The 27,720-nt window shown below is 42.2% G+C and overlaps 1 protein-coding gene across 6 annotated transcripts in view; it reads left to right on the top strand.

The window, feature by feature from the left end:
* The window catches only part of pth2ra (parathyroid hormone 2 receptor a), a 199,896-nt gene that overhangs the window by 54,624 nt on the left and 117,552 nt on the right, over positions 1-27,720 (top strand). For 2 of the 6 annotated variants that reach the window (XM_073911589.1, XM_005167661.6), the window contains exon 1: positions 805-1,194. Coding sequence is in view for 1 of the 2 variants with exons in the window: in XM_005167661.6 (XP_005167718.1) it covers positions 1,045-1,194 (150 nt within the window). In the remaining variant the exon portion in view is untranslated. 6 annotated transcript variants of the gene reach the window in all.

Here is a 27,720-nt window from a genome sequence, read left to right as displayed (position 1 = left end):
CAGCATTTTTTATAGTGTTGAAATTATGCAAATTACATACTAACGAATTTCTCTAATAAAATTGAGAAAATTTGCTATACCAACATAACCACCCCAAAGTTATTCACACATATTTCTTGTGTTCCACAAGCTTATTTATACTATAATAATTTTGTGCTTAAAGTTACTACGCTTCTTTAATCGCCTTGCTCGCCTTTTGTTACCTGAATCGAAACGCAAAATTGAAATACCTCATTTACTCATTGTGTTTTCAATTTTCAGTGAACCTAAAATATAATAATCCGTTCATCCAAACTTAGCTTACAGTATATATATGGTGGGTAGTTATTCCAGTTTAATAATAGGAATCGAAAAAGATCATTAGTGACATTAAATAAATTGCAATTCCTCAGACGACACTAAATCAATTAACTCAACCACTTAATTTAAAGTTGAAGATTTTATTTCTCTTCTTGATTATTAGCCCACTCTTTGAAGACAATGCGTTGATTAATTCTGCTACTATGCTGCTTTGTTTAGAGATGAGCGGAAGAAAAAAATAGTTCCTATTCAACAAAACAGTTTGCCAAAAAAAGTCATTTTTTCACTTCAGAACAAATTATATGTGTTTTTTTTCGTTGAAAATTAAGAAGGCACAAATTAAACACTTACTGGCGATTTTACTGGTGTAAAACGCATCAATCCTCGCTCAAACCGTGAGCATCACCATACTATCGATATTTCAGGATCGATCCGCCCATCCCTAGTGAGAGAGAAAGAGAGAGAGAGACTGTATTAGAGTGACTGGTGGAGAGTCTCTTTCTCATTCAAGTGCCTGTTTCACTCACGTTGAGTCAGTCAGAAGAAGTGGTCGAGGGATTTCATCGTGGACTAACTTAGATTGCAAACTTTTCAAGCTGCTTTAAAGTTCCCGTGAAAGAGATGTGAGCGCCTTTGAAGTTCGTAAAAGAGCGACATCGCGCGAATCCGCGCTTTGCATTAGACACCGAAGGAAAGATTTCGGGGAGATTTAACGATGCTTTTCACTGATGTCATGAGCAGATCATGGTCGCCCGCGGTTGTGAGAAGATACATAACGTCTTAAAGGGAAAATATCGCTTGTTATATCGACGGCATTACCTCAGAAACATGAGGAATTGTCTCTTGTGGAACTTCGTCAAAGTGATTCTGTTCTGGACGCTATCTGACGCTCAGGTAAGACTTCATTCTCCTCGTGGATTCATTTGGTAAATTATAGGCTAAACATAGCCTATTTGAAATGTTGGTCCCATCCCATTTTATATAAAGTTGCCTCAATTACTTTATTAATGTGGTAATTCACTTATTGTGTACCTGTTTTTAACATTGCTGCTTAGCCTATATTTATAATTCAGCATGTATTTACACCTGTGACTACATTTATAATTACAATGCTGTCCCATCCATTACACCTTAACCCACTCTTAAACCTGCTACTCATACCATCAAAGCTACCCCTAACCATATCTGTAGCTCACCTCAGCAACAGAAACGTTGTGCAGTACAAAACGAGCACAATAAGTACATAGCACCTATTCATTTAATGTAAGGTTAAGGGCACTTAAAATAAAGCGGGAGCAAAATGACCGAACACAACTTAGACTATTAGGTCCAGGTGTTTGCCAGCTTTTGTGCAATCATTGTAGCTGGTTGGTGAATCATAATTGCTAACAATTCATTTTTTTCTTTTTTTTCTATTTGATTGAACACATACCATTTTAAATATTTGAAACAGTCTTAATTTGTAGATCCTTATTTTTCTATACATGTTTGTGCGTGTGTTACATAATAAATATTGCATAATTCTTTTGTTTTATTTAACTGAGATTACTGTATAAATAATGTGCATTTATTTTGCTGGTGTATAGACTATAATGCAGTTGATTTTGTGTAGATTTAATCATGTAGTTGCAATCCAATGCAATTATATATGGACGGATCTATGATTAACTTTAAAACGCAAGTGCATTGCCAATTACTGTACATGCTTCCTGCCTGAAAAACTCCTCTTACCTCTCAATTCCTCCATTCTAGTGGAGGATTTAGATGCAAGCTTTTTGTGTTTTTCAGTCCGTATTAATGTAATAATCTTGATTATACTGCTCTTTGCACTGTAAAAATGTGTGTTTGAGTTTGTACTGTAAAATATGTATAGTGTGGGAACGTCTAAATTTCAGTCAAGGCAATATACTTTACATGACTGAATTTACATGAATTAGGTAGTGGTGTCGCCTCACAGCAAGAAGGGCGCTAGTTCGAGCCTCGGCTGGGTCAGGTTGGCGTTTCTGTGTGGAGTTTGCATGTTCTCCCTGTGTTTGCATGGGTTTCCTCCGTGTGCACCTGTTTCCCCCACAAGTCCAAAGATATACGGTATAGATGATTTGGGTAGTGTATGTGTGTGAATGTAAATGGATGTTTCCCAGTGATGGGTTGCGGCTGGAAGGGCATCCGCTGCGTAAAAACATGCTTGATAAGTTGGCTGTTCATTCTTCTGTGGCGACCCCAGATTAATAATTGGACTTAGCCGAAAAGAAAATAAATGACTGAATCAACCTGACCATATTAGTTAGAAATAAACCGTTTTATGCATAATTTTCACTTTTAACAGGGAATATGGAATGCATATGCAAGTATTTCTTTCTTTATTTTTTCATTATACTGCGTGTTTTTGTGCATTGTTCTCTCGTTTTCTGTAACTGGTGATCATTGAGCAGTAAATGCAGTCACTTAAATGAGTATATGTCCTCATGGGTAAAATAACACACTTGAGTGTTTTGTGGTTTTATTTATACATTAATGAACCAAATAAATTGTGCATTGCTTTACTGAGTGATTACGATGTCATAAATACCTGTGAGCTTGTGCCACTATACTGCCACTTCAATCAGTCTGACCTAATCAGTATACCATGTGTACTTTGAAAAAAAATATTGCTCATTCATGATCTAAGCTATAACAGTTCTGCAGTAATCATCACAGCATGATTTAACAAGGAATGCTTTGAGAGATTTGTTTGTCATAAGTGTAAGCTTGGTTGTTTTGCAGGTCACATCCTTCTAATGTTAATGAGTTATTGCTTTCAAAGATCAGAAACGTAGTGCCATTCACTGCCAGCAAATTACCATAACAAACGAGCATATAAAATACCTCAAAGAAAACATTTTCCAGTGTAATCTCTAAAAATAGATCAGTCCACAAATATGTTTATGGACAAATATACTGAAGATTATGCAGAGCAACAAACCCAGAGTGTTAGCTTTAGTGATTATGCTTGTTTTGGCAAAAGGGTTCAGGCTTGTCTTTCTAGCCTTTTTCTAGGTGGGTTTCCTCTGGGTCCTCTGCTTTCTTCCACAGTCCAAAGACAAGCTTTTTAAGTGAACTGAATAAACCAAAGTGTCCATAGTAAGGCTGGGTGATTAATCAAAAAGTAATCGAAATCAACATTCAGAACCTATAATCTATCAAATTTTTCCAGGTCAAGTATTTCAGTTTCTTTCCACATGTGGAGTCAAGTGGCCCCGCTCTGTTTACGCTTTTGCATCGAGCGCAGCATATGGTCTGGTGCAGGCTTTACACAGTCACATATCCTTTGCTGTGACTGACGCTTAAGCTGATTCTGAAAAAATATAATTACACGTCACAACGACACATGCTCTGTGATTGGTCAGCTTGGTAGCATCGATGAATGTCAAAAAAAAAAAAAATCGTTCATTAATTTTATTCGAGTTAAAATTTTCAGTAAATCGAAATTTAGATTTTGTCCAAATTGCCCAGCCCTAGTCCATAGTGTATGTGTGTGAATGAGTGTGTATGGATGTTTCCCAATACTGGGTTGTGGCTGGAAGGGCATCTGCTGTGTAAAACATATGCCAGTTCATTCAGACCTCTGAAATAGAGACTAAGCCAAAGGAAATAAATGAATGAATGAAAAAAGTTGAAAAGGTTTTTTTTATTGCATGTAATTATTATAAAACTTAATATCCTGATCAAATTTTTGCCAGCTAAATATGAAGATCAGTCTGAAGACTACTATACAATTTGCGTATAAACATTAATAACTGAACTTGAAAATCCCCTTACACTCAAAAAATTACTTTTGCTGCTTGTTGAAATAACACAGTTCTTAATTTATTTTATGTTGAATCCACTTAAATTTGTAAAACGATTAAGTTAACTTAAACAAATTGTGTTGTGACAACATGAAGGGATTTTGTGGATCCCAGCATTTTTACAGTGTATATCCAGATTTGCTTAATCATTACTGTAACAAATGTTCTTTGTGTGGGAAGAAGAAGACAGGGTCGGCGTTGAGGTAAGTAACAGATTTTATTTTTTAAGTCACAACTGTACTGCACAGCTCCCACTATGTGGCCGTCGTTCAGCTCTCTCTCCCGACTGTTCCTCCCGTTCTCCTTAAGACGGGTGTCTCTCCGGTCCAATCACTAGAATAAACAGGTGTTGCTTATTATTTCGGATTGGCCTGCTGATTAGCCGCCGGGCTCTGAGCATGCTCTCCCCCTTTATTGGGTATTCGATCATGCTTACCTCTCCACATACCCCCACCGCCTGCCTCAGGCCGGGGAGCCGTCCGGCCTCTGCAGCCCCCCACCCCCCCCCCCCCCCCCCCACCCTGGAGAGGAAGTCGGCTACAGCCATCTGCGCCCCCGGTCTGTGGATCACCTTGAATTTAAAAGGCTGTAATGCTAGATACCAACGGGTGATCCGCGCGTTGGTATCCTTCATACGGTGGAGCCACTGGAGAGGAGCATGATCTGAACAGAGGACGAATTCCCTACCCAGGAGGTAATAGCGAAGAGTAAGAACGGCCCACCTGATCGCCAAACATTCCTTCTCTATGGTGCTGTACTTAGCCTCACTTTTACTTAGCTTGCGGCTAATGTACAGCACCGGCCGTTCCTCTCCTGCCACCTCCTGGGAGAGAACCGCCCCCAGACCCCGATCGGACGCGTCCGTCTGTAAAATAAAGGGGAGAGCAAAATCAGGAGCGTGCAATAGCGGCCCCCCACAGGTTGCAATGGCTGCAGTCTTATCAATTTGGGGCTGCACCTGCCCGTGACCTAAGTGGAAGCCCAGATACCTTACCTCCACTCGCCCAATTGCGCACTTCCGTGGGTTGGCCGTGAGCCCGGCCCGTCTCAGCGCCGACAACACCGCCCTCAGATGTTGCATATGCCGCTGCCAATCATTACTGTAAATGATGATGTCGTCTAAATAAGCAGCGGCATATGCTGCGTGAGGGCCGAGTATTTTGTCCATCAGGCGCTGGAACGTCGCCGGCGCCCCGAACAGCCCGAACGGGAGCGTCACAAATTGGTGCAATCCAAACGGCGTAGTGAAGGCTGTTTTTTCGCGGGATATTGGAGATAAGGGGATCTGCCAGTAGCCCTTCGTTAAATCCAATGTCGAGTAATATCGAGCAGCACCTAACCGGTCGAGCAACTCGTCAATACGCGGCATTGGATAAGCATCGAATTTCGACACAGCATTCACCTTGCGATAATCCACACAGAACCGGACCGAGTCGTCCGTCTTAGGTACCAAGACAATCGGGCTGGCCCAGTCGCTGTGGGATTCTTCTACTACTCCCATTTTCAACATATTATTCAATTCTTCCTGAATCACTTTTTTCTTGTGTTCAGGTAGGCGATACGGCCGGGTCCTAACGACCACGCCCGGTTCGGTCTCGATATGGTGCTGAATCAGGTTAGTACGACCGGGCAGGGGCGAAAACACGTCAGAGTATTCACGTTGGAGGTGCCGGATGTCGAGGAGCTGGCTCGCTGAGAGATGATCGCCCCCGGTGACCAGAGCGCTCGGCCGTTCTCGGCCGGAGCTCTCCGGCCCCAGGTCATCCTCGTTAGTAACAAGCGTAGCCAGCGCCACTTCCTCCGGCTCCCTCCACTGCTTAAGCAGATTAATGTGATAAATCTGACACGAGTCAGCCCTGTCCGAACGAACCACCTCGTAATCGAGATCACTGACTCGTCGTGTGACCACAAATGGCCCTTGCCACTTGGCGAGTAATTTAGAGCTGGAAGTGGGTAGCAGTACAAGTACTTTATCTCCCTGTGAAAATTTACGGAGTTTAGTGCCCTTATCATATCGCCTGCGTTGGTCATCCTGAGCCTTAAGCAAATTCTCTGTAGAGAGCCGCCCCAGTGTGTGGAGTTTTGCTCTAAGGTCCAGGATATATTGAATTTCATTCTTACTATTAGAAGGCTCGTCCTCCCAAGCCTCTCTAACAACATCCAAAACCCCTCTGGGTTGTCTGCCATAGAGAAGCTCGAAGGGGGAAAACCCCGTGGAGGCTTGGGGAACCTCCCGCACAGCGAATAATAAGGGCTCCAACCACTTATCCCAATTTTTCGCGTCCTCGTGAACGAATTTACGGATCATTGATTTAAGCGTGCGATTAAATCTTTCCACCAGCCCGTCTGTTTGTGGGTGATAGACGCTGGTGCGAATAGATTTAATGCCCAATAATCCATAAAGCTCGCGCATCGTGCGTGACATGAACGCGGTGCCTTGATCAGTGAGAATCTCCTTGGGGATTCCCACACGGGAGATGATGCGAAACAGCGCCTCCGCAACGCTCTTTGCTGAGATATTACGGAGCGCGACTGCTTCCGGGTATCGGGTTGCATAATCCACCAGAACTAATGCAAACCGATGCCCGCGTGCGGATCGCTCTAATGGCCCGATGAGATCCATACCAATTCTCTCGAAGGGGATCTCCATAATTGGTAAAGGGCGCAACGGCGCTTTTGGGGTGGCCGGCGGATTTACCAGCTGACATTCACTGCATGCAGCGCACCATCTGCTGACGTCACCGTGAATGCCCGGCCAAAAGAATCGGGTCATGAGGCGATTTAGTGTGGCCGCCTGACCTAAATGTCCGGCCATAGGATTAGAATGAGCCGCCTGAAAAAGCATTTCCCGGCGGCTCTTTGGTACTAATAACTGGGTTGTATCTTCTTTTGTCTGAGTTTCTTGGGTCACTCGATACACCCTATCATTAATAACCGCAAAATACGGATAGGAGAGGGGTCGATCAGGCTGGAGGATTTTCCCATCAATAACCTGCACTCTTTCGAGTGCATGTTTTAGTGTATCATCACGCGACTGCTCCAGGGGAAAGTCTTTACACCGGGAAATTCCCAGCCCTTCCCCTGAGTCAGCGCGTGACGTCACTGCTTGGGATTCCCCCAGCTGAGCGACACGTCCCCTATCCAGCGATTTCTTCTTCCAAGAAGCACCCGCACATAAAACTCCCAATAATCTATTGAATCCAGGCCAATTAGTTCCCAGAATTAGCGGGTGTTTAAGGTGCGGGTTAACCGCTACCTCCACTCTATGCTTTTTCCCCCGAAATTGAATGTCTATTGCCGTTAGCGGATAGTGAATTACATCCCCGTGTACACACCTTACCCTTACCGTGCGGCTCATATCCAAAGCCGGGTCTTGAAGCAAGCTTTGGTGGATGGAGGTCTGATTACACCCCGAATCCACCAAAGCTTGATATGTACCCCCTTTAATACTCAGAGGTATCCGTTATAGCCCGTCGCGACCGGGGGCGACTGCTGGCACATCGGGCAGGCGGACCAATGCACCCACCTCCATCACGGAGCAGTTCTCTGGTGCATGATCCGCCCCCCCGCAATGCCAACATGCCGGCCCAGACCTTCCCGTTATACCCCCGAGGGCAGCAGGACCAACTGATTGGGCCGGAGAGAGACCCGTCATTGCTGTAGGCCCGCCCATGCCACGTGCCTCCCCTTCTCTATCCCGATAGGTGCCCCAGCGATGCGTGCTGCGCTGGGGCTCCGGGCCTCCGCCTCCTGGGAGTCGGTATGGGCGGTCCCCTCGATCTGGGCCTGGGGATAGGAGGAGAGAGAGAAAGAGGAGGGACTGGGGGAGAGAGAGAGAGAGAGGTTACTTCGCCAACCCTGGACCTCGCTACCAGGTGATCCTCCGCCAGCTGGATGGCCGTTTCCAGATCGTCTGGTCGGTGGCACTGGACCCACTCCGATGTTCGGGAGGGAAGGCGGGCGATGAACTGTTCCAGTACCACAGCGTCGACGATCTGATCGATGGTCCGGTCATCCTGCACCAGCCATCTGCGGCAGGCGTCACGGAGCTGCTGGGCGAATATGAAGGGCCGACCGCTTTCCTCCAGCTTCAGCGACCGGAAGCGCTGGCGTTGTTCCTCCGGATTGCGACCGGCCCGCTGAAGTATGGCTCGTTTCAGGTGCGCATAATTCAGGAGATCCTCGGCCGGTAGCTGCTGTGCGGCGGTCTGGGCTTCGCCCGACAGCAGCGGGATGACTCTCACCGGCCAATCGGCCCGGGGCCACCCACACGCTCCTGCCATCTTCTCAAACAAGTCTAAGAAGACTTCCGGGTCATCTTGCGGCCCCATTATGTGTAGTGTGATGGGAGGGTGGGTGGCTGATGTTGCTCCGGGCTGGATCCCCTGCTTCAGCATGCTCCGGACGAGCTCGCGGTCCTCGCGCTGGGCCTCCACCAGGACCTTAAAGCGCTCCTCCTGCTCAGCTCGTATGTCCAGGATCTCCTGGTGCTGTTCACGGTGGAGGACCGCGAGCGCCTGGATCACTTCTGCAAATGGACTGGTTGACGGAGTGGTCATCTTAGCGGCGAGGTCTCTTCTTCTTCCCCGGATTTCGGCACCACTGTAACAAATGTTCTTTGTGTGGGAAGAAGAAGACAGGGTCGGCGTTGAGGTAAGTAACAGATTTTATTTTTTAAGTCACAACTGTACTGCACAGCTCCCACTATGTGGCCGTCGTTCAGCTCTCTCTCCCGACTGTTCCTCCCGTTCTCCTTAAGACGGGTGTCTCTCCGGTCCAATCACTAGAATAAACAGGTGTTGCTTATTATTTCGGATTGGCCTGCTGATTAGCCGCCGGGCTCTGAGCATGCTCTCCCCCTTTATTGGGTATTCGATCATGCTTACCTCTCCACAATTACTTTTAGTACTAAAATGTCCCAAAAACAAGATTTAACTCACTGACAAGTCAATGATGCAGATGAGAAGGATAAACATTATAGAATCTGCAAAATTGAGGCCGTTGGACAAGAAATGCTCAATGCGGGGCTAAAGACAGGTTGAGAAGAGAAGATTGTTAAAATGATGGTGAAACATTAAAAGTTAAACAAAGAATGAAATCATAAGGAACTTTTTAATATCTTTTGCCACCGTTTTTTCAGAACTACTCAGAGTCGTCAAAATTACAATGCATGAAGTTTTAAGATATCAAATTCTGAAACATGATCCCTACCTAGCAATTATCACAAGTTGATGTGTCATAAAATAGGTGAAGACTGAATTTACGGACTGTTTTATGGACGGATAAGTTGACAGTGACTCTTTTGAGGTACGAGGAGGCAAGGAAATCATTTTGTGAGGCTGATGCTGACAATGAACAAGACAGACCTTTCAAGGGAGGACATGATGTTTAAAAGAACTTTCAAACCTTGCTGCCATTTTCTGGACTAGAGAAAATTCTGCTGGTCATTCAGTCTTACAAATGCTTTTGTAAGAAAGAAAATGTAGTATTCATCTATTTTATAATTTAATTCTTCTTAATTGAGGGTCATGTTTTACTGCAGATTGGGGAAAAACTGTAGTGCATAATACTTGTGGCCATGTAATATTTTGGAATGAATCTTCTGTCATCATTTACTCATGCTCCTCTTGTTGTAAAGCTGTTTAAGTTTCTTTCTTCTGTAAAAAAAAAAAAAATGCAGCTATTGACTTAGTATTTGACCAGGGATCACCAAACTTGTTCCTGAAGGGCCGGTGTCCAGCAGATTTTTAGCTCCAACTCTAATTAAACACACCTGAACAAGCCAATTCAGGTTACAAGCTGTCCCTTTAAATCTTATTTTTGTGTTATTTTATCTGCAAAAGAAAACCTGCTTAATTATGAACAATAAAACATAAGGCATTTTTTATTTTCAGTCCTCATTAAAACTTAATTGATTAATTACTTATAAATGATTAAATATAAAACTGGTAGGATTTAAGGCTGATATGATTTGTTATTGGTATGTGGTATTTAAAAGATTTGTGATTTATTTGAAGATTCAGGGTTTCTAATATTCTCTGCTGCTCTGATTGGCACCGGGCTCCAATTATTGTTCGACCCCACAACCACCTATTATTGTGCCAATTTTAACTCATCAATTTGAGCCCCAGTTTGATAATGAAAAATTGGAAGAATTAGCTGAAAATGTTGAACCTTCATCTCCATAACAACTTGGACAGGATGCTTCTTAGTCATAGGTTTGACAAGCAACCGATTAAGCTTATGAATTCAATGGTCAATCAGATGCTTTCAGATTAGGTACTGTACTGGTTAAAATGCTGGAGTTTTGTTTAGTTCATAAGCATTCAGTGAATTTTGCACTCTTTCAAATTCAGTCATAAGCAACAAGTGCAGTTGTGGTGAAAAGAGACTCATTTCACAGCTTGTGTGATTTATAATGGATTTTTTTTTGTGTTGAATTGGACAAGTTACCATAGTAAAATATTTTATCTTAACAATAAATGTTTTTTGTCAGGATGTTGAGAACACAAACCATCTAAACTGTTTGAGGGTGGGTCAAAGTACATATTTTTTACAGGAAGTCATTGAAGGCTAAGTGAAGTTTATTTCTAAACTAATTTCAAAAAGATCACGTGCTTAAAATTGACCATGGCTGGTCCTACCAATCAGATGAATTCAAATGTACATAATCAGATTTCGGGTCCTCATGGTGGCACAGTGGGTTGCACGATCACCTCACGGCAAGAAGGTTACTGGTTCGAGCCCCGGCTGGATCAGTTGGCATTTCTGTCCGGATTTTGAATGTTCTCCCCATGTTCAGGTGGGTTTCCTCTGGGTGCTCTAGTTTCCCCCACAGTCCAGAGACATGCATTATAGGTGAATTGGGTAAGCTAAATTGTCTGTAGTGTATATGTGTGGATGAGAATGTATGGGTGTTTCCCAGTGATGGGTTGCGGCTAGAAGGGCATCCGCTGCGTAAAACATATCTTGGATAAGTTGGCGGTTTATTCCGCTGTGGCGACCCCAGATTAATAAAGGGACAAAGCCAATAAGAAAATGAATGAATGAATTACCAGATTTCCTTACCAATTTTGTCTTGAAGAGTACCCCATCCACTCCCACCCCATTCACTAGCACAGGGCAGCACGGTGGTTCAACGGTTAGCACTGTTGCCTTGCTGGTTCGATTTCCAGCTAAGTCAGTTGGCTGTGCTTGTGTGGGTTTCTCCCGGGTACTTCGGATTTCATCCCACAGTCCAAAGACATGCATTAGAAGTTAAATTATAAACCAAATTGGCACTTACAAGTGTTTACCACTGGGCATTCACCACATAAATATATTCTGGTATAGTTGGCAGTTCATTCTGCCGTGGCAACCCCTGAGAAATAATAAAATAGGCTGAATAAACGAATTAAGGGGAGCTCTCGAGATCTATCTGAGCTCAGACTCCACTCTCTCCCGATAAAACTGGAGGGAGCCCAATGCTTGAGGATCTTCTGAGCTCCCGGGACAATATGTCAAATATGCTTTATTATCAATCATCAGCTAGGTGTGAACTTTTAAAAGACAATTTGTTACAGATCCATGTTGGTCAGTTACAGAAGTGAAGGCAAGGCAAGTTCATCTATATACAGTAGCATGTTTCATACGCAATGGTAATTCAAAGTTTTATATGAAAATAAAAGCAAAAAAGAAAATGATTAAAAACAAACTAAAATGTGTTCAAACAGGTTTTAAAGTGAAAACTAAAATTGCTGGTGACTTTTTTCAGCAGTTCAGTATCAGTTTATTCTTTTTGGAGAAAATAACCATTTGATTTTCACTTCGATTTTTTTTATTTTTATTTTACAGCTTTATAGACATGTTACTGTCACAATCACCAGCGATCTAATCATAGTAGATTGCTGATAAACATGCAGATTGCCATAGAACTACAAATCTGGCATGAACTATAGATCCAGTCATGCATCGCTCACATGCACCTGTTCCGGATTCAGCTGATTGCACACACACAGCTGGAGGATCATTACAGAGTGATTACAAGGACCATTTACATATACAGCACACACACACACACACACACACACACACACACACACACACACACACACATGCATGTATCAGTGCTGAGTCTTGTTTCTGGTTATTGTGACATTACAACATATTTTCTCAAGTGAAAGCCTTTTTGTCTTGCATTGCCTTGCTGTGTTCAACCTTTTGCCTTGTTTTATTGTTTTTGTTGCTTGCCGCCAGGACTGATCAATCACCTGTTTATGATTGTACCTTTTGGATGATCTGTACCAATCTTATAATAATCCCTGCAATCCCTGCCTGACCAATATCTTAATGATCCTTGCATTTGGATCTGCACCTCAGTTGTCAGCGTCTTTCAAATTACAGTTACATATACAAAAATAACAACAATATATATGCTACAATGTGAAAATATCAGTAATTTAGCAACTTTCAGTATTTTGTGATTTATTTTTTTATCTATGCTTTTGAATTGCATTATGGGATCTTGATCTTTCAATAACTTTTAACCTTAAAAAGTAAAAAAAGTGACATTTGTTAACATGTTTAATAGTTTAAAGTGCTATAATGTGTGGGTTGGTGTTGTATATTACGCTACAAAAACCTTGTAATAAACTGCTAGTACACTTTCAGTTGTTTTACAGATTTATTTCAATACAGTATATAATATTTCTCATAGATTATATTATTCAAACTACTAAAATGTCTATAAAAATCACTTTTTTAAACTGCAGAATTTAATTTTCAACATCAAAAGTTGACAGAGCAGAGATCAAGGTCCCATAATGCAATTTGGAAAGCACTTATGAGTCACAAAATGCGGAAACTGTTAATTAACAGATTTTTTTTTTTACAGTGTTTGTGAAAGAAAATATTGGGAAAAAATAAATTGGGGGACTTTAAATCTGTCCATCATGTGAAGCAATCATGTCTTTTTGAAAGACTTTGAATACACTGTTTTGTTTTTTGTAGTTATTTTTTTTTATCTCATCACGAAGGTTTTGAACAGACTTTGAACAGAAAATTTTCAATATTTCAGAGTTCATAAAAATGTTCTGAAAATAAATGGAAGTCACACAAACCTTAAATGACATGAGGCTGAATCAATAATCACAGAATATTTAGTTTGGGGGCAGAATAACCTTTTAAGGCTTAGAACAGGTAAAAGTATTGCACCTTTTTTTCTTTACAATGCACATGCTTTTCTCTCGGTTCCTTGACATGAATATTAACTGTAATGATTATGTACGATGTGCTGCGCTTGTGGCTCAGCATCAATAATGAAGCAAAGTTTATTTTGAATTCCTCTTTGATTCAAAAACAATCCTGATGTACTAGCAAGTAGACGCAGGGAGCTTTTTCCTCTTCTTTACTTTTTAATTGAAGATATTTTTTATTTATTCGCATTTTATTTTATTTTGGACAATATAGACACAGTTTTCCATTAAAGTATACAATTGAAAAACTCGATAGTCAGTTTTCTCTGCATGCAATATCTACCAGAATTGTAATTAACTCATGCTCAGTTGGTGGACCAGCATCATTATAACAATCAATCTTTGAATATATGTATTTTTTCCACACTGTGCTTAAAACACTCATTGATCATACAATCTGTAGTTTGGAAATTCTTGTCTGTGATTTAGAAATGGACAAGCATGTTTGACCATCTCGCTCTCACTAATGCTGTCAGTAGTCTCACTCTAGCTAATGGAGCTGCATGACTGTTATTTAATTATATACTGCAGGAGAACCATCACTTGTAGACTCAATAGCACAGCTATAACTGGACACATTAATAAACATATGATTTCCTTTACATTGAGTTCAGTTACCCAAATGTTTACATATGTCGCACAATCATTTTCATATTAATTTGACTCATAATGTCAGTGCAGTGAGCAGTCTACTGCCTCATAATGTCAGGGCAGTGGAAATTGAATGAAGTGGAAGACGAGATGTTCTACAAATAGCTTGCTATTATGTTTCTGTTATGTAATATTTTTCAACATATTAAGTAGTTTAAAGGACATAGGTTTATCTCCAACCCAGGTTCATTCTAAACATACCTCTATATACATTTCTAGAGAGCGCCAGATGTTTATTTTTTGCAGTTTTTGTTTTTGCGAATCCCCCAGAGGTTGATGTGTGCACTTTTTAAGATCTGAAATTTCTCTTGCGAGTGCTATTCATGCTTGCTGTTCTCGCATAAATCCACTAGAGCCCGCTGTCGACCAATTAAATGACTGACTGACTGACTGACCGATCGACTGACCCACCCTCCTCCTTCCTTAAACCCAACCAATAGTGTTTTCAAAAGCACTAACTGACCCACCCAAAGACTTCCCTTAACCCAACCGACAGATTTTAAAGGCAATCCAGGAGAAGAAAAGCCCTCATCTGATTTTACCACATTTTTAGATTTTACCACATTCTCACCCAGTTATTTACTTGTTTGATTTTTGGCTTCTGTTTTTGTCGCACCCAATTTCTGGAATGGTTCTTTGCCAGACCATTCCATTTTTTTCCTGGCAGCTGGCGTGCCAGAAAAAAAACTGAAAATAACGGCTGCTAAGTTGCTGAAATTTACCTGAAAATAATGGCTGTTAAATTACAGAATTATTCTTACATTTAAATTTCCAGTAAATTTCTGTAATTTAACGTCTGTTATTTTACCCCAGTTGCCTGAAAAAAAGTTAAACAACAGATTTCTTTTACAATGTGGCTACATAATTCAAGATCTCCAGAAATGTATATAGGGTTAAGTTTTCAGAATGAGCCTCTGTTGGTTATTTCTGAGTAATAGACCTAATCTAAACATCATATCTGTATAGTTAATGCTTGACATTGTGTGTGCTTATGATACAACAGTGGTTCTTAAAGGGATTGTTCACTCAAAAATAGAAATTCTTACCATTTACTCAGCCTCGTTACCATATTTTTTTAATTGAATGAAATTAAATTGTCTAGTCATCTCAACTTACATCAATTAAACTGACTAAAATATTCAGTTAATATTTGTGTAACTTAATAAAATGTTGAAACCTGATCAACTTATTAAAATAAGTAAAAACATAAAAATATTTGGTGTCTTGACTTTGGAATAAAATTTTTTACAGTGTGTGCATGGTTAGTTTTTAACTTTCATAAAGACCATTTTTACAACTTTATAATCAAATTTGTTCAAAATCAAATTTTTAACAATTCTGTTCACAATGACAGACATTAATATTGTAAAGGATTATTGCTCCAATTAGTTATCACAACTTAATATTTTAATAATATTTATTAATAGTATGATTGAAAATATTGTTTAACATATTAATTGATTGATTGTCATAACTTATGTATCAACGTTTTACTTGGCTGAACTTCATTCATTCATTTAATTTCTTGCCGGCTTAGTCCCTTTATTAATCCGGGGTCGCCACAGCGGAATGAACCACCAACTTATCCAGCAAGTTTTTACGCAGCGGATGCCCTTCCAGCCGCAACCCATCTCTGGGAAGCATCCACACACACACTCATACACTACGGACAATTTAGCCTACCCAGTTCACCTGTACCGCATGTCTTTGGACTGTGGGGGAAACCGGAGCACCAGGAGGAAACCCACGCGAAGGCAGGGAGAACATGCAAACCCCATACAGAAACGCCAACTGAGCCAAGGTTCGAACCAGCGACCTTCTTGCTGTGAGAGTGTACAAAAATGTGCAAAGGAAAATTAATAACTTTAAAGTTACAATTCTATGTCAATTATACGGTGTAAATAAATTTTTAATAGTGTAATGGTATGATGAAATGACAGTGATCATTATTATCGAGAATTAACATAATACTCATGCAAACTACACTGTAAAAAAAAAATCCCTGTAAAAAAACGGTTATTTTCTGGCAGCAGGGGTGCCAGAGAAAAACCGTAAAAATACAGAAAAAAACTGTTAGAATAAAAGATGTAGATAAACTGTTAAAAAACAGTAGTTTTCTGTTTTACAGTTACAGGTTATTACTGTAATTATACATGTTATAACTGTAATTATACGAGTTATTTATGTAATTATACAAGTTATTATGGTAGTTTTACAGGTTATTACTGTAATTATACGTGTTATTACTTTAATTACACAAGTTAATTATGTAATATTTATAACGGAGCTAGCGCGACTCAGTATTTATATACCTTATAAAACCTTTTGGGACTACATTGATACTTGATATAACAACCAATTGCACACATACACACAAGTTTTAAAAAACAACCCTATTTTCCCAATAGACATGAATTAAAAAAAATTGTACAAGACACATCTTGAAACAGCAAAATGTTATATAAACCTGAATATAGAAATCAATTTAAGATATAGCAAGAAACATCTTACAAATACCTATGACAATCCGTAAAATATACAAGTCAAAATTGTAAAAAGAACTGACAAATTCTAAAGAAACATCTTGAAACATTTTTCAATAAAACATTAAAATAATAATAAACAAAAAAAGAAGTATAAAGACAAACTTATTTTTAAATAAACTTGAACAGAATAAATTGCACAAACAGCAAGACATGATTGAGATGATTATACATTTCATACACACACACACACACACACACACACACACACACACACACACACACATTTCATATATATATATATATATATATATATATATATATATATATATATATATATATATATATATATATATATATATATATATGAAAATATGCAAATGAAAAGAAACAAATTGCTCAAGTATCAGGGAACATCTTAATACACTTAAAATGTTGTTTAAAAATAAAACAGAATAGAATAGTGATGTAGACAGTTGACACATTAGCTTTCTCTTCTTCACTCCTTCATCCCTGTCAGGAGCAAGTTGTAGCCACTGTGTAATGCATTTTTCAATCTCTTTATCAGTGGCGTGGTATTTTGATCTCACTGCATCTGTGATTAAAAGATAAACAGATAATTAGTAATGAACAAGTACTAATGTTAAAAAAATTAAAGAAAGATGCTTGCTCTCATATAAGTAAAACCTAAATGGGACTATATATAGATTTTTTGTTCCTCTGGTTAATAATTCAAAAAAATGCACAGATGAAACGGCCCCTAATTGTATTAAAATGTATATTCAAAACCAACTTACTGACTCCGACAGTATTAAGGAGGAGTGCATGAAAGGCTAATTTTTAATTTGGCACGCTCCAGTTAATTTGTTTAGCCAAGGAGTTAACCAAAAGCTTTTCCAGGATACGGCCAACTGCTTAATGCAAAACACCAATGATTCCAAAGTAGCCTACCTACAAAGCAAACAAACAAACAAACAAACAAATAAATAAATAAAACAAATAGACTTAAAACACTTTGATATTAGCAAGAGCTTGAACTTACCAGTTTCTTCATTTGTTCGGGCTGCTCCTTTAGTTGATTTAAGCTTTCCCAAGTAAAATTGGACAAAGGAAGGTCAAATGTGTTTACATCTGGAATTTCATCACGTCTGTTTTGGTTTTGCTGGTTTATGAGATTCAGGCCCAGCTGCTGCTTTATGACGTTGTGTGATTTTAAATCTTCATTCAGTCCTGCTAAAAAAGAAAAATAACAAATTAGTATAAATCAACCTGTAGCTTATTCTTGTGTAAATACAACAGTGGGTTAGACACTACTGATATTCTCTAGTTTATCTTTATTTTCTAGCTGCATTAAGCCTTTACAAGTTTAGTGATGTCTTGATTTCTTACAAAGACATGACGAGTTGCAATGAGTTCTGTCATGATCTCCAACTGCACTAGAACAAGGACTGTAAATGTTCATAGGTGTACTGGAATGTACAGTATCTGTGCATCTTGATTGTGGTCTTAAGATTTCTGCCATAGTCATTGATGGTAATGGTACTTGTGGTGCTGCATTTATTTCTGAAATCTTCATACCTGCCTTTTATTCAGCCTCTTTGTTCCAAGTAATTTTTCTTCATCACGGTATAGTTGTCTTTAATGTCCCTTGATCAGATACATTTACAAAACAAAACATCACTTTTTTATTATAGTGCCAGGGCAAAACTCGCTGGTTGTAATAGATCAATGACATTATGTTGACAGTATGTGTTTAAAATAATTGCAAAAAAACCTGTTCTTTCTTTAGGTGTATGACGGGCGATCATCATCCTCATCTGTCTGCCAGTCAGAAATCACAGTTGCTTGTGAATGTTTGAGTCGAGCTTCCTCATATGCATCTATAATGAAACATCACATTGTTGTTAACCTCCCTTAAAGAAAAGTTCAAATCCTGAAATACTATCAAAGTTAATTAATGCCTATAATACCTATAGTGTAAATAATCAGTACACTGAAGGTTGCACAAGATTTATTAGTAGATTCATGCAGGGTGACAGCCTTATGAATCTGAGACATAGATTTGTAAGATGGCCAAGCACATGCATTATTCTGTACCCATGAAGATTAACCTACCATTGTGAAAAATGTTTGATGATGATGATAGCCAATAACAATAAACCATTTCAGCTGTTTGTGAAGCAATTAGTAATGTAAAGTCTGAAAAGCTCAATCTATGTTGAAAATGTATCAGTCTTTAAGCACCTAACTATATTTGCTATTCACATGTTCATAAGAGTGTGCCATTGGCATCTTTGGTCGTGGTGTGCTGCAAAATGACCTCACTAACCTTTGCTAAACAAGAACAATAAGACTTAACCAACAAATATTGTTACCCATTCATTTAAATCAGAATTTATCAGAATCAGAATTTTTGTCAATAACATAACGTATAACATATAACGTTAGCTTACACACCAATTCGTTTAATGTTTCTTTAAAATAATTAAAATAGTTGTCAGTTACTAAACACGTTACAGTCTAACATTGTGTTAAAGGAACAGGAACTTTCAGACGTGTTTGTAACGTTAGCGCTAGCATAACTTACATTAGCTCCAGTCGTGTTTCTTAAAGGAAGTTACATTTCGTATCAAATTGTTTTAAATTACTAAACACTGTTAAAACTAAACACTGTGAAAAAATCTTTTAAGCTCTAAATTTGCAACGTATACAGTACACAAGCAGTAAAAACCTTACCTTTCTGACCGGAATCCACGTGAAAGTTTTGAAAAACCAAACAAACTTCTTATTCTTCCTGTGATCTTCATGGCGGTCGGCAACCAGCTTTTTGGAGCATTACCGCCACCGCCTGGATTGGAGTTTAGATCAGGAGTTTACTGCTTTACTGAGTTTCTGCAGCTGGATATATCTCATCTACTCTTACATGTGTTTCTTATGAAACCAACTTCTGCTTTAAAAAAACAGTCGGCACAGGAGCGTGCCGTCTCGAAAATAAGCGCATTTTTCAGTTTTTCTCTAGGTGATATATATAATCCATTTATAAATAGCATTGTTTTGTTTGCGTCTAAACATTTAGACCATCCACACTAAATATTCTTATTATTTTGTTGCTGTCCTACCATGAATATTTTCTCAAATTATCATTAAACGTGGAGCTAACAGATTACTAGATAAAATAAGAATTTAATCGGTTGCCATCAGCCGAGTCCTTGCAAGAAGCGGCCCGGACAGACAGACTCGGGCCGGATATGGTTGACTGGAATCGGGCCAGTGCTGTACAGCCGCATCACAACCGCATGTGCGCGAGCGAGCTGCGTGCCGCACTCGGCCCGCATAACACTTCGGAGCCGGAGGCGCCGAAGGGCAGCCGAGCTCGGTCTGATTACACCCTGCTATCATATGTTTAGTTAACTTTTTGTCGACTTCACATTGCAACTGTAAAGATTGATTAGAAAAATGTTTACAGGTCATAACATGCATGCACAAGTAATATGTGTGATTAGTCACTAGGAGAAAAGTATAATAGCATACATCATAAATATTATAGAAAATAAATATAATAATTAAATATCATTTTTTTGTATTTTACAGTGCATATACTGTGCAGTATGTGGCCTAAAATACTAGGCTATTATTTGACATTTATAACTTCAATTTAATCTTCACTTTAACAGGCTACAGAAAAGTCACGTTAATCTACATAATCATCACGTGACCACGAATGAAGTTCATGTGACCACATGTGGAAACTTGTTCGAGTTGATACGTTATCCTGTGAACAGCTGGCAGTTAAAGTTGGACAAATAACCCATGTTATAACATGTGGAGCACATAAAAACCTATTCCAACATGCTCACCATATTGCATCTTTAGCAGCTTTGCTATAATTTATTCAGCAACTGCAGTGCCAACCTTGTTTACAAATATTTATTTGAATGAGCTATTGTATAAAAATTGCATGTGAGCCTCGAACAGGCTCGAACCAGCGACCTTCTTGTGAGGCAATCGTGGTACCCACTGCGCTACCTGAAAAAACATGTAATACCAAAATACTAACAGTTACCTGTAAATTAAATGTTGGAATTTTTAAATACAGAAAATATCTGTAAAAAAATATATTTCACCGTATAATGAAAAAACAGGAAAATTCAGTAAAAAAAATACAGACAATTATCTGTAAAATAACATTTATTTTTATAGTTTATTTTTACAGGAATAATCTGTAAATATTAACGTCAAATTATGTGTTACTCTCTTAAAATACAGTACATTTCCTTTAAAAAACAGAAAAAGAATGTAATACCAAAATACAAGCAATAGCTGTAAATTTAATGTAAGATTTTTTTTTTATTACAGAACATATCTGTAAAACAACAGGTATTTCACTGTATAATGAAAAAACTGAAAAATTCTGTAAAAAAATACAGACAATTACCTGTAAAATAACGTTTATTTTTTACAGTGTAAGCCTATTCAGACAAAACACATTTCTTCTGGGACAATTTATGCACATTTATAAAAACTCCCATTATAATCAGAGATTTAAACTGAATCTCCTGCTCTCTTATTTTGTGAGAGAGTTTCTTCATTATGGTTGAATGTGTAGGCCTGTAATCAGTAATTCATTCAAAAGGTTCTTGCTGTCTCAGTTGAACCAAGTACAATAGAAAGAGCAACTGCAGTCCTAATTGGGAATTGAGTTATGAAATAATTGTTAACCAGATTTGATCCTGAATGTCATAAATGCCAGTTTGATTTTCAGCATATAATTCCCCAAAAATCTGGCAGAGTAAGACATGATCTTAAGGAGTACATCAAATTAAATAGGCTCTTGACAACTTCTGACCAACTTCATTCAAGATTTAAAAAATATTCAAAGGCAGCACATTAATGGATGTTTTTTTTAGTTAATATAAATGACTTATTTTTGCCCAGCTGCACTTTCCTATCCTTCTGAATAATGGCTAATTTGCAGTGTTCGAAAGTCTATCTTTACTTTGCACGGCTGAGAAAATGAATTTAATTGAGGAAGGATATCAGGCAGAAATGACACCTCCAATACCCTTCTTACATATTGTTACATTAATTGAAAACCTTTCTTTTATCATTACTGAGAGAGAGAATGGATTAATTTATTTCATTTCTTCAGGGTATTTAGAAGAACAACTCTTCACACTCCCTCGCAGATTCAATAAGCAACCCAAAATGAGACGGGAGTGAAAGTCACCACAAACCCTTTGATAACCACTCCAACACACATTCAGTTGCACATAATGCACTTCTTTTGAACACTAGAGGGAATGGAACTATTGAATAATATGTCATCCTTCACTCCTGCTTCACTCCTGTCCCACACGTCTTACTGGCTTCAATGGAGAACTTGAGAAGGACTCTTCTCTGAGTATCTCAAAGATGTTCTTTTCCATTCAATGAAAAGGAATGGAGTGAAAGCACAATACGATAACTTTGAGTGAGCAACACATTTTAGATATATAGTTCATCCAAGATGAAAGATGTACACTGCAAATTTACTCATACCAAGGCTGACCAGGACATCGGTGACTATCTTACATTTCAGGAGGTCATTAATAAGAAATTGAAGGAGTACTTTTGGTCCATGTTGATTTCTGAAATTGAAAATACATACACAGGTAACACGAAGTGCAAGACTCTTGACAATATATTGACATATAGTGAAACAAACTGTCTTCACTTCATAAGACATCAGTATGTTGTCAATAGCCTCAGGGATTAATTATTTTTGTTTTGACTGAGGAGAAAAGAACTTTTGGAATCAGCTGAACCACTTTTTATTCCAATAACTAAACTTGAAATTTCTGAACATTTTGAAACTGTTATGACATATAATAACAGAGCTTCCTCTGCTGAATTGATGTGACTTGGTTTCAAACAAAGTCTTAACATAAGTTTCAAAGCTTCAGAATGTGACAAGGATCATGAGTTCAGCTAAAAAATTAACTTTAGTCTTCTGGTGAAGAATGAAAGTCACAGGGCTCAAGTCATATAATTTGATATAGTGCTGCACATGTAGTATTAATTATATTGTCTTGAAATTCACATTTGACAGAAGCTTGAGTTGAGAGTTCAGACGCAGAAGTTTAAGCAGAAATGCAATATCTTATAAACTGTAGTGCATTTGTGCAGCTCTGTGGGTAGCACTGTCGTCTCAAAGCAAGAAGGTCACTGGTTCGAACCTCGGCTGGGCCAGTTGGCATTTCTGTGTGGATTTAACATGTTCTTCCCGTGTTCGCAAAGGTTTGCTGCAAGTGTTCGCATAGGGTTGCAGCTGAAAGAGCATCCTTTGCATAATACATATGCTGGATAAGTTGGCAGTTCATTCAGCAGTGGCGAACCCTGATTAATAAAGGGTCTAAGCCTTAAAAGTAACATTATTTGTTTAATGAAATTCAGCTTATATATATTTTTTGTAATGAACCTATTTTTTAATGTAGTTAAAATGGAAAATATTAAAAAAAAAACAATAACCTAAAAACAAATATAATGAAACAAATAAACATATAATCATTATATTGCATTACCCCTTAAGTCTTCTATTCTGATTGTTCTTGTCCAGTGTTTCAGAACTTTTCCCCATCAGTGCTGTATGAATAAGGCTGCTTTATTTAACTTTGAAATACTTTCATTTATGCTTTGAATGAGTGAAGTCTTTAAAACTGTGCTGTTAAGTGGTGATGTATGACTGGTTCAGCAAAACCCATTTGCTCTAGATCTAGCTCTAGTGTTTTCTTTTTTCTTTTCTTTTTTTTTAACCTGAGCTGATAATGTCACGTTCCGGTAAAGGGAAAAAGGAGCGAGGACCCAAGCGCAGAGTAAAGTAGGATTTATTATTAAAATAAAATAAAAGGCAAAAATAAACAACCCCGAGGGGGAAAACACTACTGCAACAAACAATAAATCAAACAAACAAACAAACTTGACTGGGCAGGCAGGACAAGGCAGGACTGGACACAGCAGGACAGGTAAACATCGACAACATATGATGACGAACTCGCAAAGGACTGAAAACATGAGGGGGATTATAAAGCAAAAGTAAATTGACACACAGGTGAACATGACAAACTAATAATGAGTAAACAAGGAGGGTGGGACTAGACAATAGACGGGAGAGCGCATGACACAGAGAGACAATACAAGCCATGCGCTCACATAACACAACACTGAAGCACACGACAAAAGCACGTGACCACAATGTAAACACCGAGCCACGTGCTTTGACAAAAGACGCGAGCACACGATGAATGAAAACTTACCGTGCGCTCACACACGCAGCATGCGTGCTTCATCCCAGCGCCGACCAAAACCGAAACCAACAAGACTGAGACGCTGGGAATGAAACACCACGCTGCTGACAGACGAAAACACAAACACGAGTACAAGAGCGCACGCGTCTGAGGGATGCAGAGCGCGCGCGCGGCCGCGTCAAGCAGGAGCGCGCACACTCTGCGTACACCCACGACGGCGCGCACGCACACAGAGACAGAAACAGGACCAGACACGGGTAGTGTCCGAGATCTGCCACCAAAACAAGAATTTACAAGACCAGAGTGGCAGAACCCTGACACTACCCCCCCCCAAAAGGCGTCCCTAAAGGGAACATCCAACAAGGTACAAGACAGACAAGAAACACCACAAGACAACAAAACAGGCAACATCAACAAACACAAGACAGGGAGGTGAACAGGCGAGACAACATGAAGGGGGGGAGGGAGGGGAGTCAAGCCAGGCCCAACAAGACAAACAAGGGAGGGATGGGAGGGCAAAACCAGGGAGGATCAGGAGGGACAGTCCAGGGTGGGTTCAGCGGGTCGGGAGCCCCGGCAGGGAACCAGGGTGGAGCCGGAGGATCCATCCAGGGTGGAAGAGAGGAACACCAGGGAGGAGCAGGAGGGACGACCCAGGGAAAGTCTATCAGGGGAGACAAGGCAGGAGGTCGGTGGGGAGCCGGCTGGGCTGGAGGCCTGTGGGGAGCCGGCTGGGCAAGCGGCTGGGCTGGAGACCAGAGGGGAGCCAGCTGGGCTGGAGACCAGAGGGGAGCCGGCAGGGCAGGGAGCCGGGCTGGTGCCGGCAGGGCAAGACGTCTGGGTGGCGCCGGCAGGGCAAGACGTCTGGGTGGTGCCGGCACGGCAAGCAGCCGGGCTGGGACCGGCAGGGCAAGACGTCTGGGTGGCGCCGGCAGGGCAAGACGTCTGGGTGGCGTCGGCAGGGCAAGCAGCCGGGCTGGGACCGGCAGGGCAAGACGTCTGGGTGGCGCCGGCTGGGCAAGACGTCTGGGTGGCGCCGGCAGGGCAAGACGTCTGGGTGGCGCCGGCAGGGCAAGAAGCCGGGCTGGGGCCGGCAGGGCAAGACGTCTGGGTGGCGCCGGCTGGGCAAGCAGCCGGGCTGGGACCGGCAGGGCAAGACGTCGAGGTGGGGCCGGCAGGGCTAAACTTCTGGTAGGTGCCAGCAGGGCAAGGAGCCGGGCTGGGGCCGGCTGGGCAAGGAGCCGGGCTGGGGCCGGCTGGGCAAGGAGCCGGGCTGGGGCCGGCTGGGCAAGGAGTCGGGCTGGGGCCGGCTGGGCAAGGAGTCGGGCTGGGGCCGGCTGGGCAAGGAGCCGGGCTGGGGCCGGCTGGGCTAGACGTCTGGGTGGTGCCGGCTGGGCAAGACGTCTGGGTGGGGCCGGCTGGGCAAGACGTCTGGGTGGGGCCGGCAGGGCAAGGAGCCGGGCTGGGGCCGGCAGGGCTAAACGTCTGGTAGGTGCCGGCAGGGCAAGACGTCTGGGTGGTGCCGGCAGGGCAAGACGTCTGGGTGGTGCCGGCAGGGCAAGACATCTGGGTGGTGCCGGCAGGGCAAGACGTCTGGGTGGTGCCGGCAGGGCAAGGAGCCGGACTGGGACCGGCACTGAGGGGCGCTCAGGGGCTGGAGCCGACACTATAGGGCGCTCAGGGGTTGGAGCCGACACTGGAGGGCGCTCAGGGGCTGGAGCCGACACTGGAGGGCGCTCAGGGGCTGGAGCCGACACTGGAGGGCGCTCAGGGGCTGGAGCCGACACTGGAGGGCGCTCAGGGGCTGGAGCCGACACTGCAGCAGAGGTCTTCCTCTTTAACCTCCGCTTTTGAGTGCGGGTCAGCCCTTGCGGGCTGGACATGTGTTGGGAGGTGGCGCTGGTGTAAAGGATCCGTTTCTCTTGAAGGATCACTCTCTCCTTTAGCTGCAGAGCAGAGGACAACAGAGAGCTGGGATTGGGATGTTCGCCATGAGCAGCCTGATGAACCAAATGCTCCACAAACTGATGGTAAGATAGCCCTCCCGACTTCAGCATCTGCTGGATATTGAGGGGCTTGTCAAGGGCATAGTTGAGGAGGTTCACCAGGGCTTGATCATTAAACCCCAGCCCCTCTGCTGCCACACAAAATTTAGCCGCAAAACTTTCCACCTTCATGCCACGTTGCCGCAGCGACTGCAGACTGATGAGCTGCAGTATGCGGCTGGAGAAGGGGCTGTCTTCACTCTGCTGGGTCCTCATTTTTGGCGAGTTCGTACTGTCACGTTCCGGTAAAGGGAAAAAGGAGCGAGGACCCAAGCGCAGAGTGAAGTAGGATTTATTATTAATAAAATAAAATAAAAGGCAAAAATAAACAACCCCGAGGGGGAAAACACTACTGCAACAAACAATAAATCAAACAAACAAACAAACTTGACTGGGCAGGCAGGACAAGGCAGGACTGGACACAGCAGGACAGGTAAACATCGACAACATATGATGACGAACTCGCAAAGGACTGAAAACATGAGGGGGATTATAAAGCAAAAGTAAATTGACACATAGGTGAACATGACAAACTAATAATGAGTAAACAAGGAGGGTGGGACTAGACAATAGACGGGAGAGCGCATGACACAGAGAGACAATACAAGCCATGCGCTCACATAACACAACACTGAAGCACACGACAAAAGCACGTGACCACAATGTAAACACCGAGCCACGTGCTTTGACAAAAGACGCAAGACACGAGCACACGATGAATGAAAACTCACCGTGCGCTCACACACGCAGCATGCGTGCTTCATCCCAGCGCCGACCAAAACCGAAACCAACAAGACTGAGACGCTGGGAATGAAACACCACGCTGCTGACAGACGAAAACACAAACACGAGTACAAGAGCGCACGCGTCTGAGGGATGCAGAGCGCGCGCGCGGCCGCGTCAAGCAGGAGCGCGCACACTCTGCGTACACCCACGACGGCGCGCGTGCACACAGAGACAGAAACAGGACCAGACACGGGTAGTGTCCGAGATCTGCCACCAAAACAAGAATTTACAAGACCAGAGTGGCAGAACCCTGACACTACCCCCCCCCCAAAAGGGACGCCACCTGGCGTCCCTAAAGGGAACATCCAACAAGGTACAAGACAGACAAGAAACACCACAAGACAACAAAACAGGTAACATCAACAAACACAAGACAGGGAGGTGAACAGGCGAGACAACATGAAGGGGGGGAGGGAGGGGAGTCAAGCCAGGCCCAACAAGACAAACAAGGGAGGGATGGGAGGGCAAAACCAGGGAGGATCAGGAGGGACAGTCCAGGGTGGGTTCAGCGGGTCGGGAGCCCCGGCAGGGAACCAGGGTGGAGCCGGAGGATCCATCCAGGGTGGAAGAGAGGAACACCAGGGAGGAGCAGGAGGGACGACCCAGGGAAAGTCTATCAGGGGAGACAAGGCAGGAGGTCGGTGGGGAGCCGGCTGGGCTGGAGGCCTGTGGGGAGCCGGCTGGGCTGGAGGCCTGTGGGGAGCCGGCTGGGCAAGCGGCTGGGCTGGAGACCAGAGAGGAGCCAGCTGGGCTGGAGACCAGAGGGGAGCCGGCAGGGCAGGGAGCCGGGCTGGTGCCGGCAGGGCAAGACGTCTGGGTGGCGCCGGCAGGGCAAGACGTCTGGGTGGCGCCGGCAGGGCAAGCAGCCGGGCTGGAACCGGCAGGGCAAGACGTCTGGGTGGCGCCGGCAGGGCAAGACGTCTGGGTGGCGTCGGCAGGGCAAGCAGCCGGGCTGGGACCGGCAGGGCAAGACGTCTGGGTGGCGCCGGCTGGGCAAGACGTCTGGGTGGCGCCGCCAGGGCAAGACGTCTGGGTGGTGCCGGCAGGGCAAGAAGCCGGGCTGGGGCCGGCAGGGCAAGACGTCTGGGTGGCGCCGGCTGGGCAAGCAGCCG

Source organism: Danio rerio, chromosome 9, assembly GCF_049306965.1.
Source record: "Danio rerio strain Tuebingen ecotype United States chromosome 9, GRCz12tu, whole genome shotgun sequence".
Classification (NCBI taxonomy): Eukaryota; Metazoa; Chordata; class Actinopteri; order Cypriniformes; family Danionidae; genus Danio; species Danio rerio.
The sequence above is the reverse complement of the archived record's forward strand: the minus strand, read 5'-3'. Positions and strand labels throughout refer to the sequence as shown.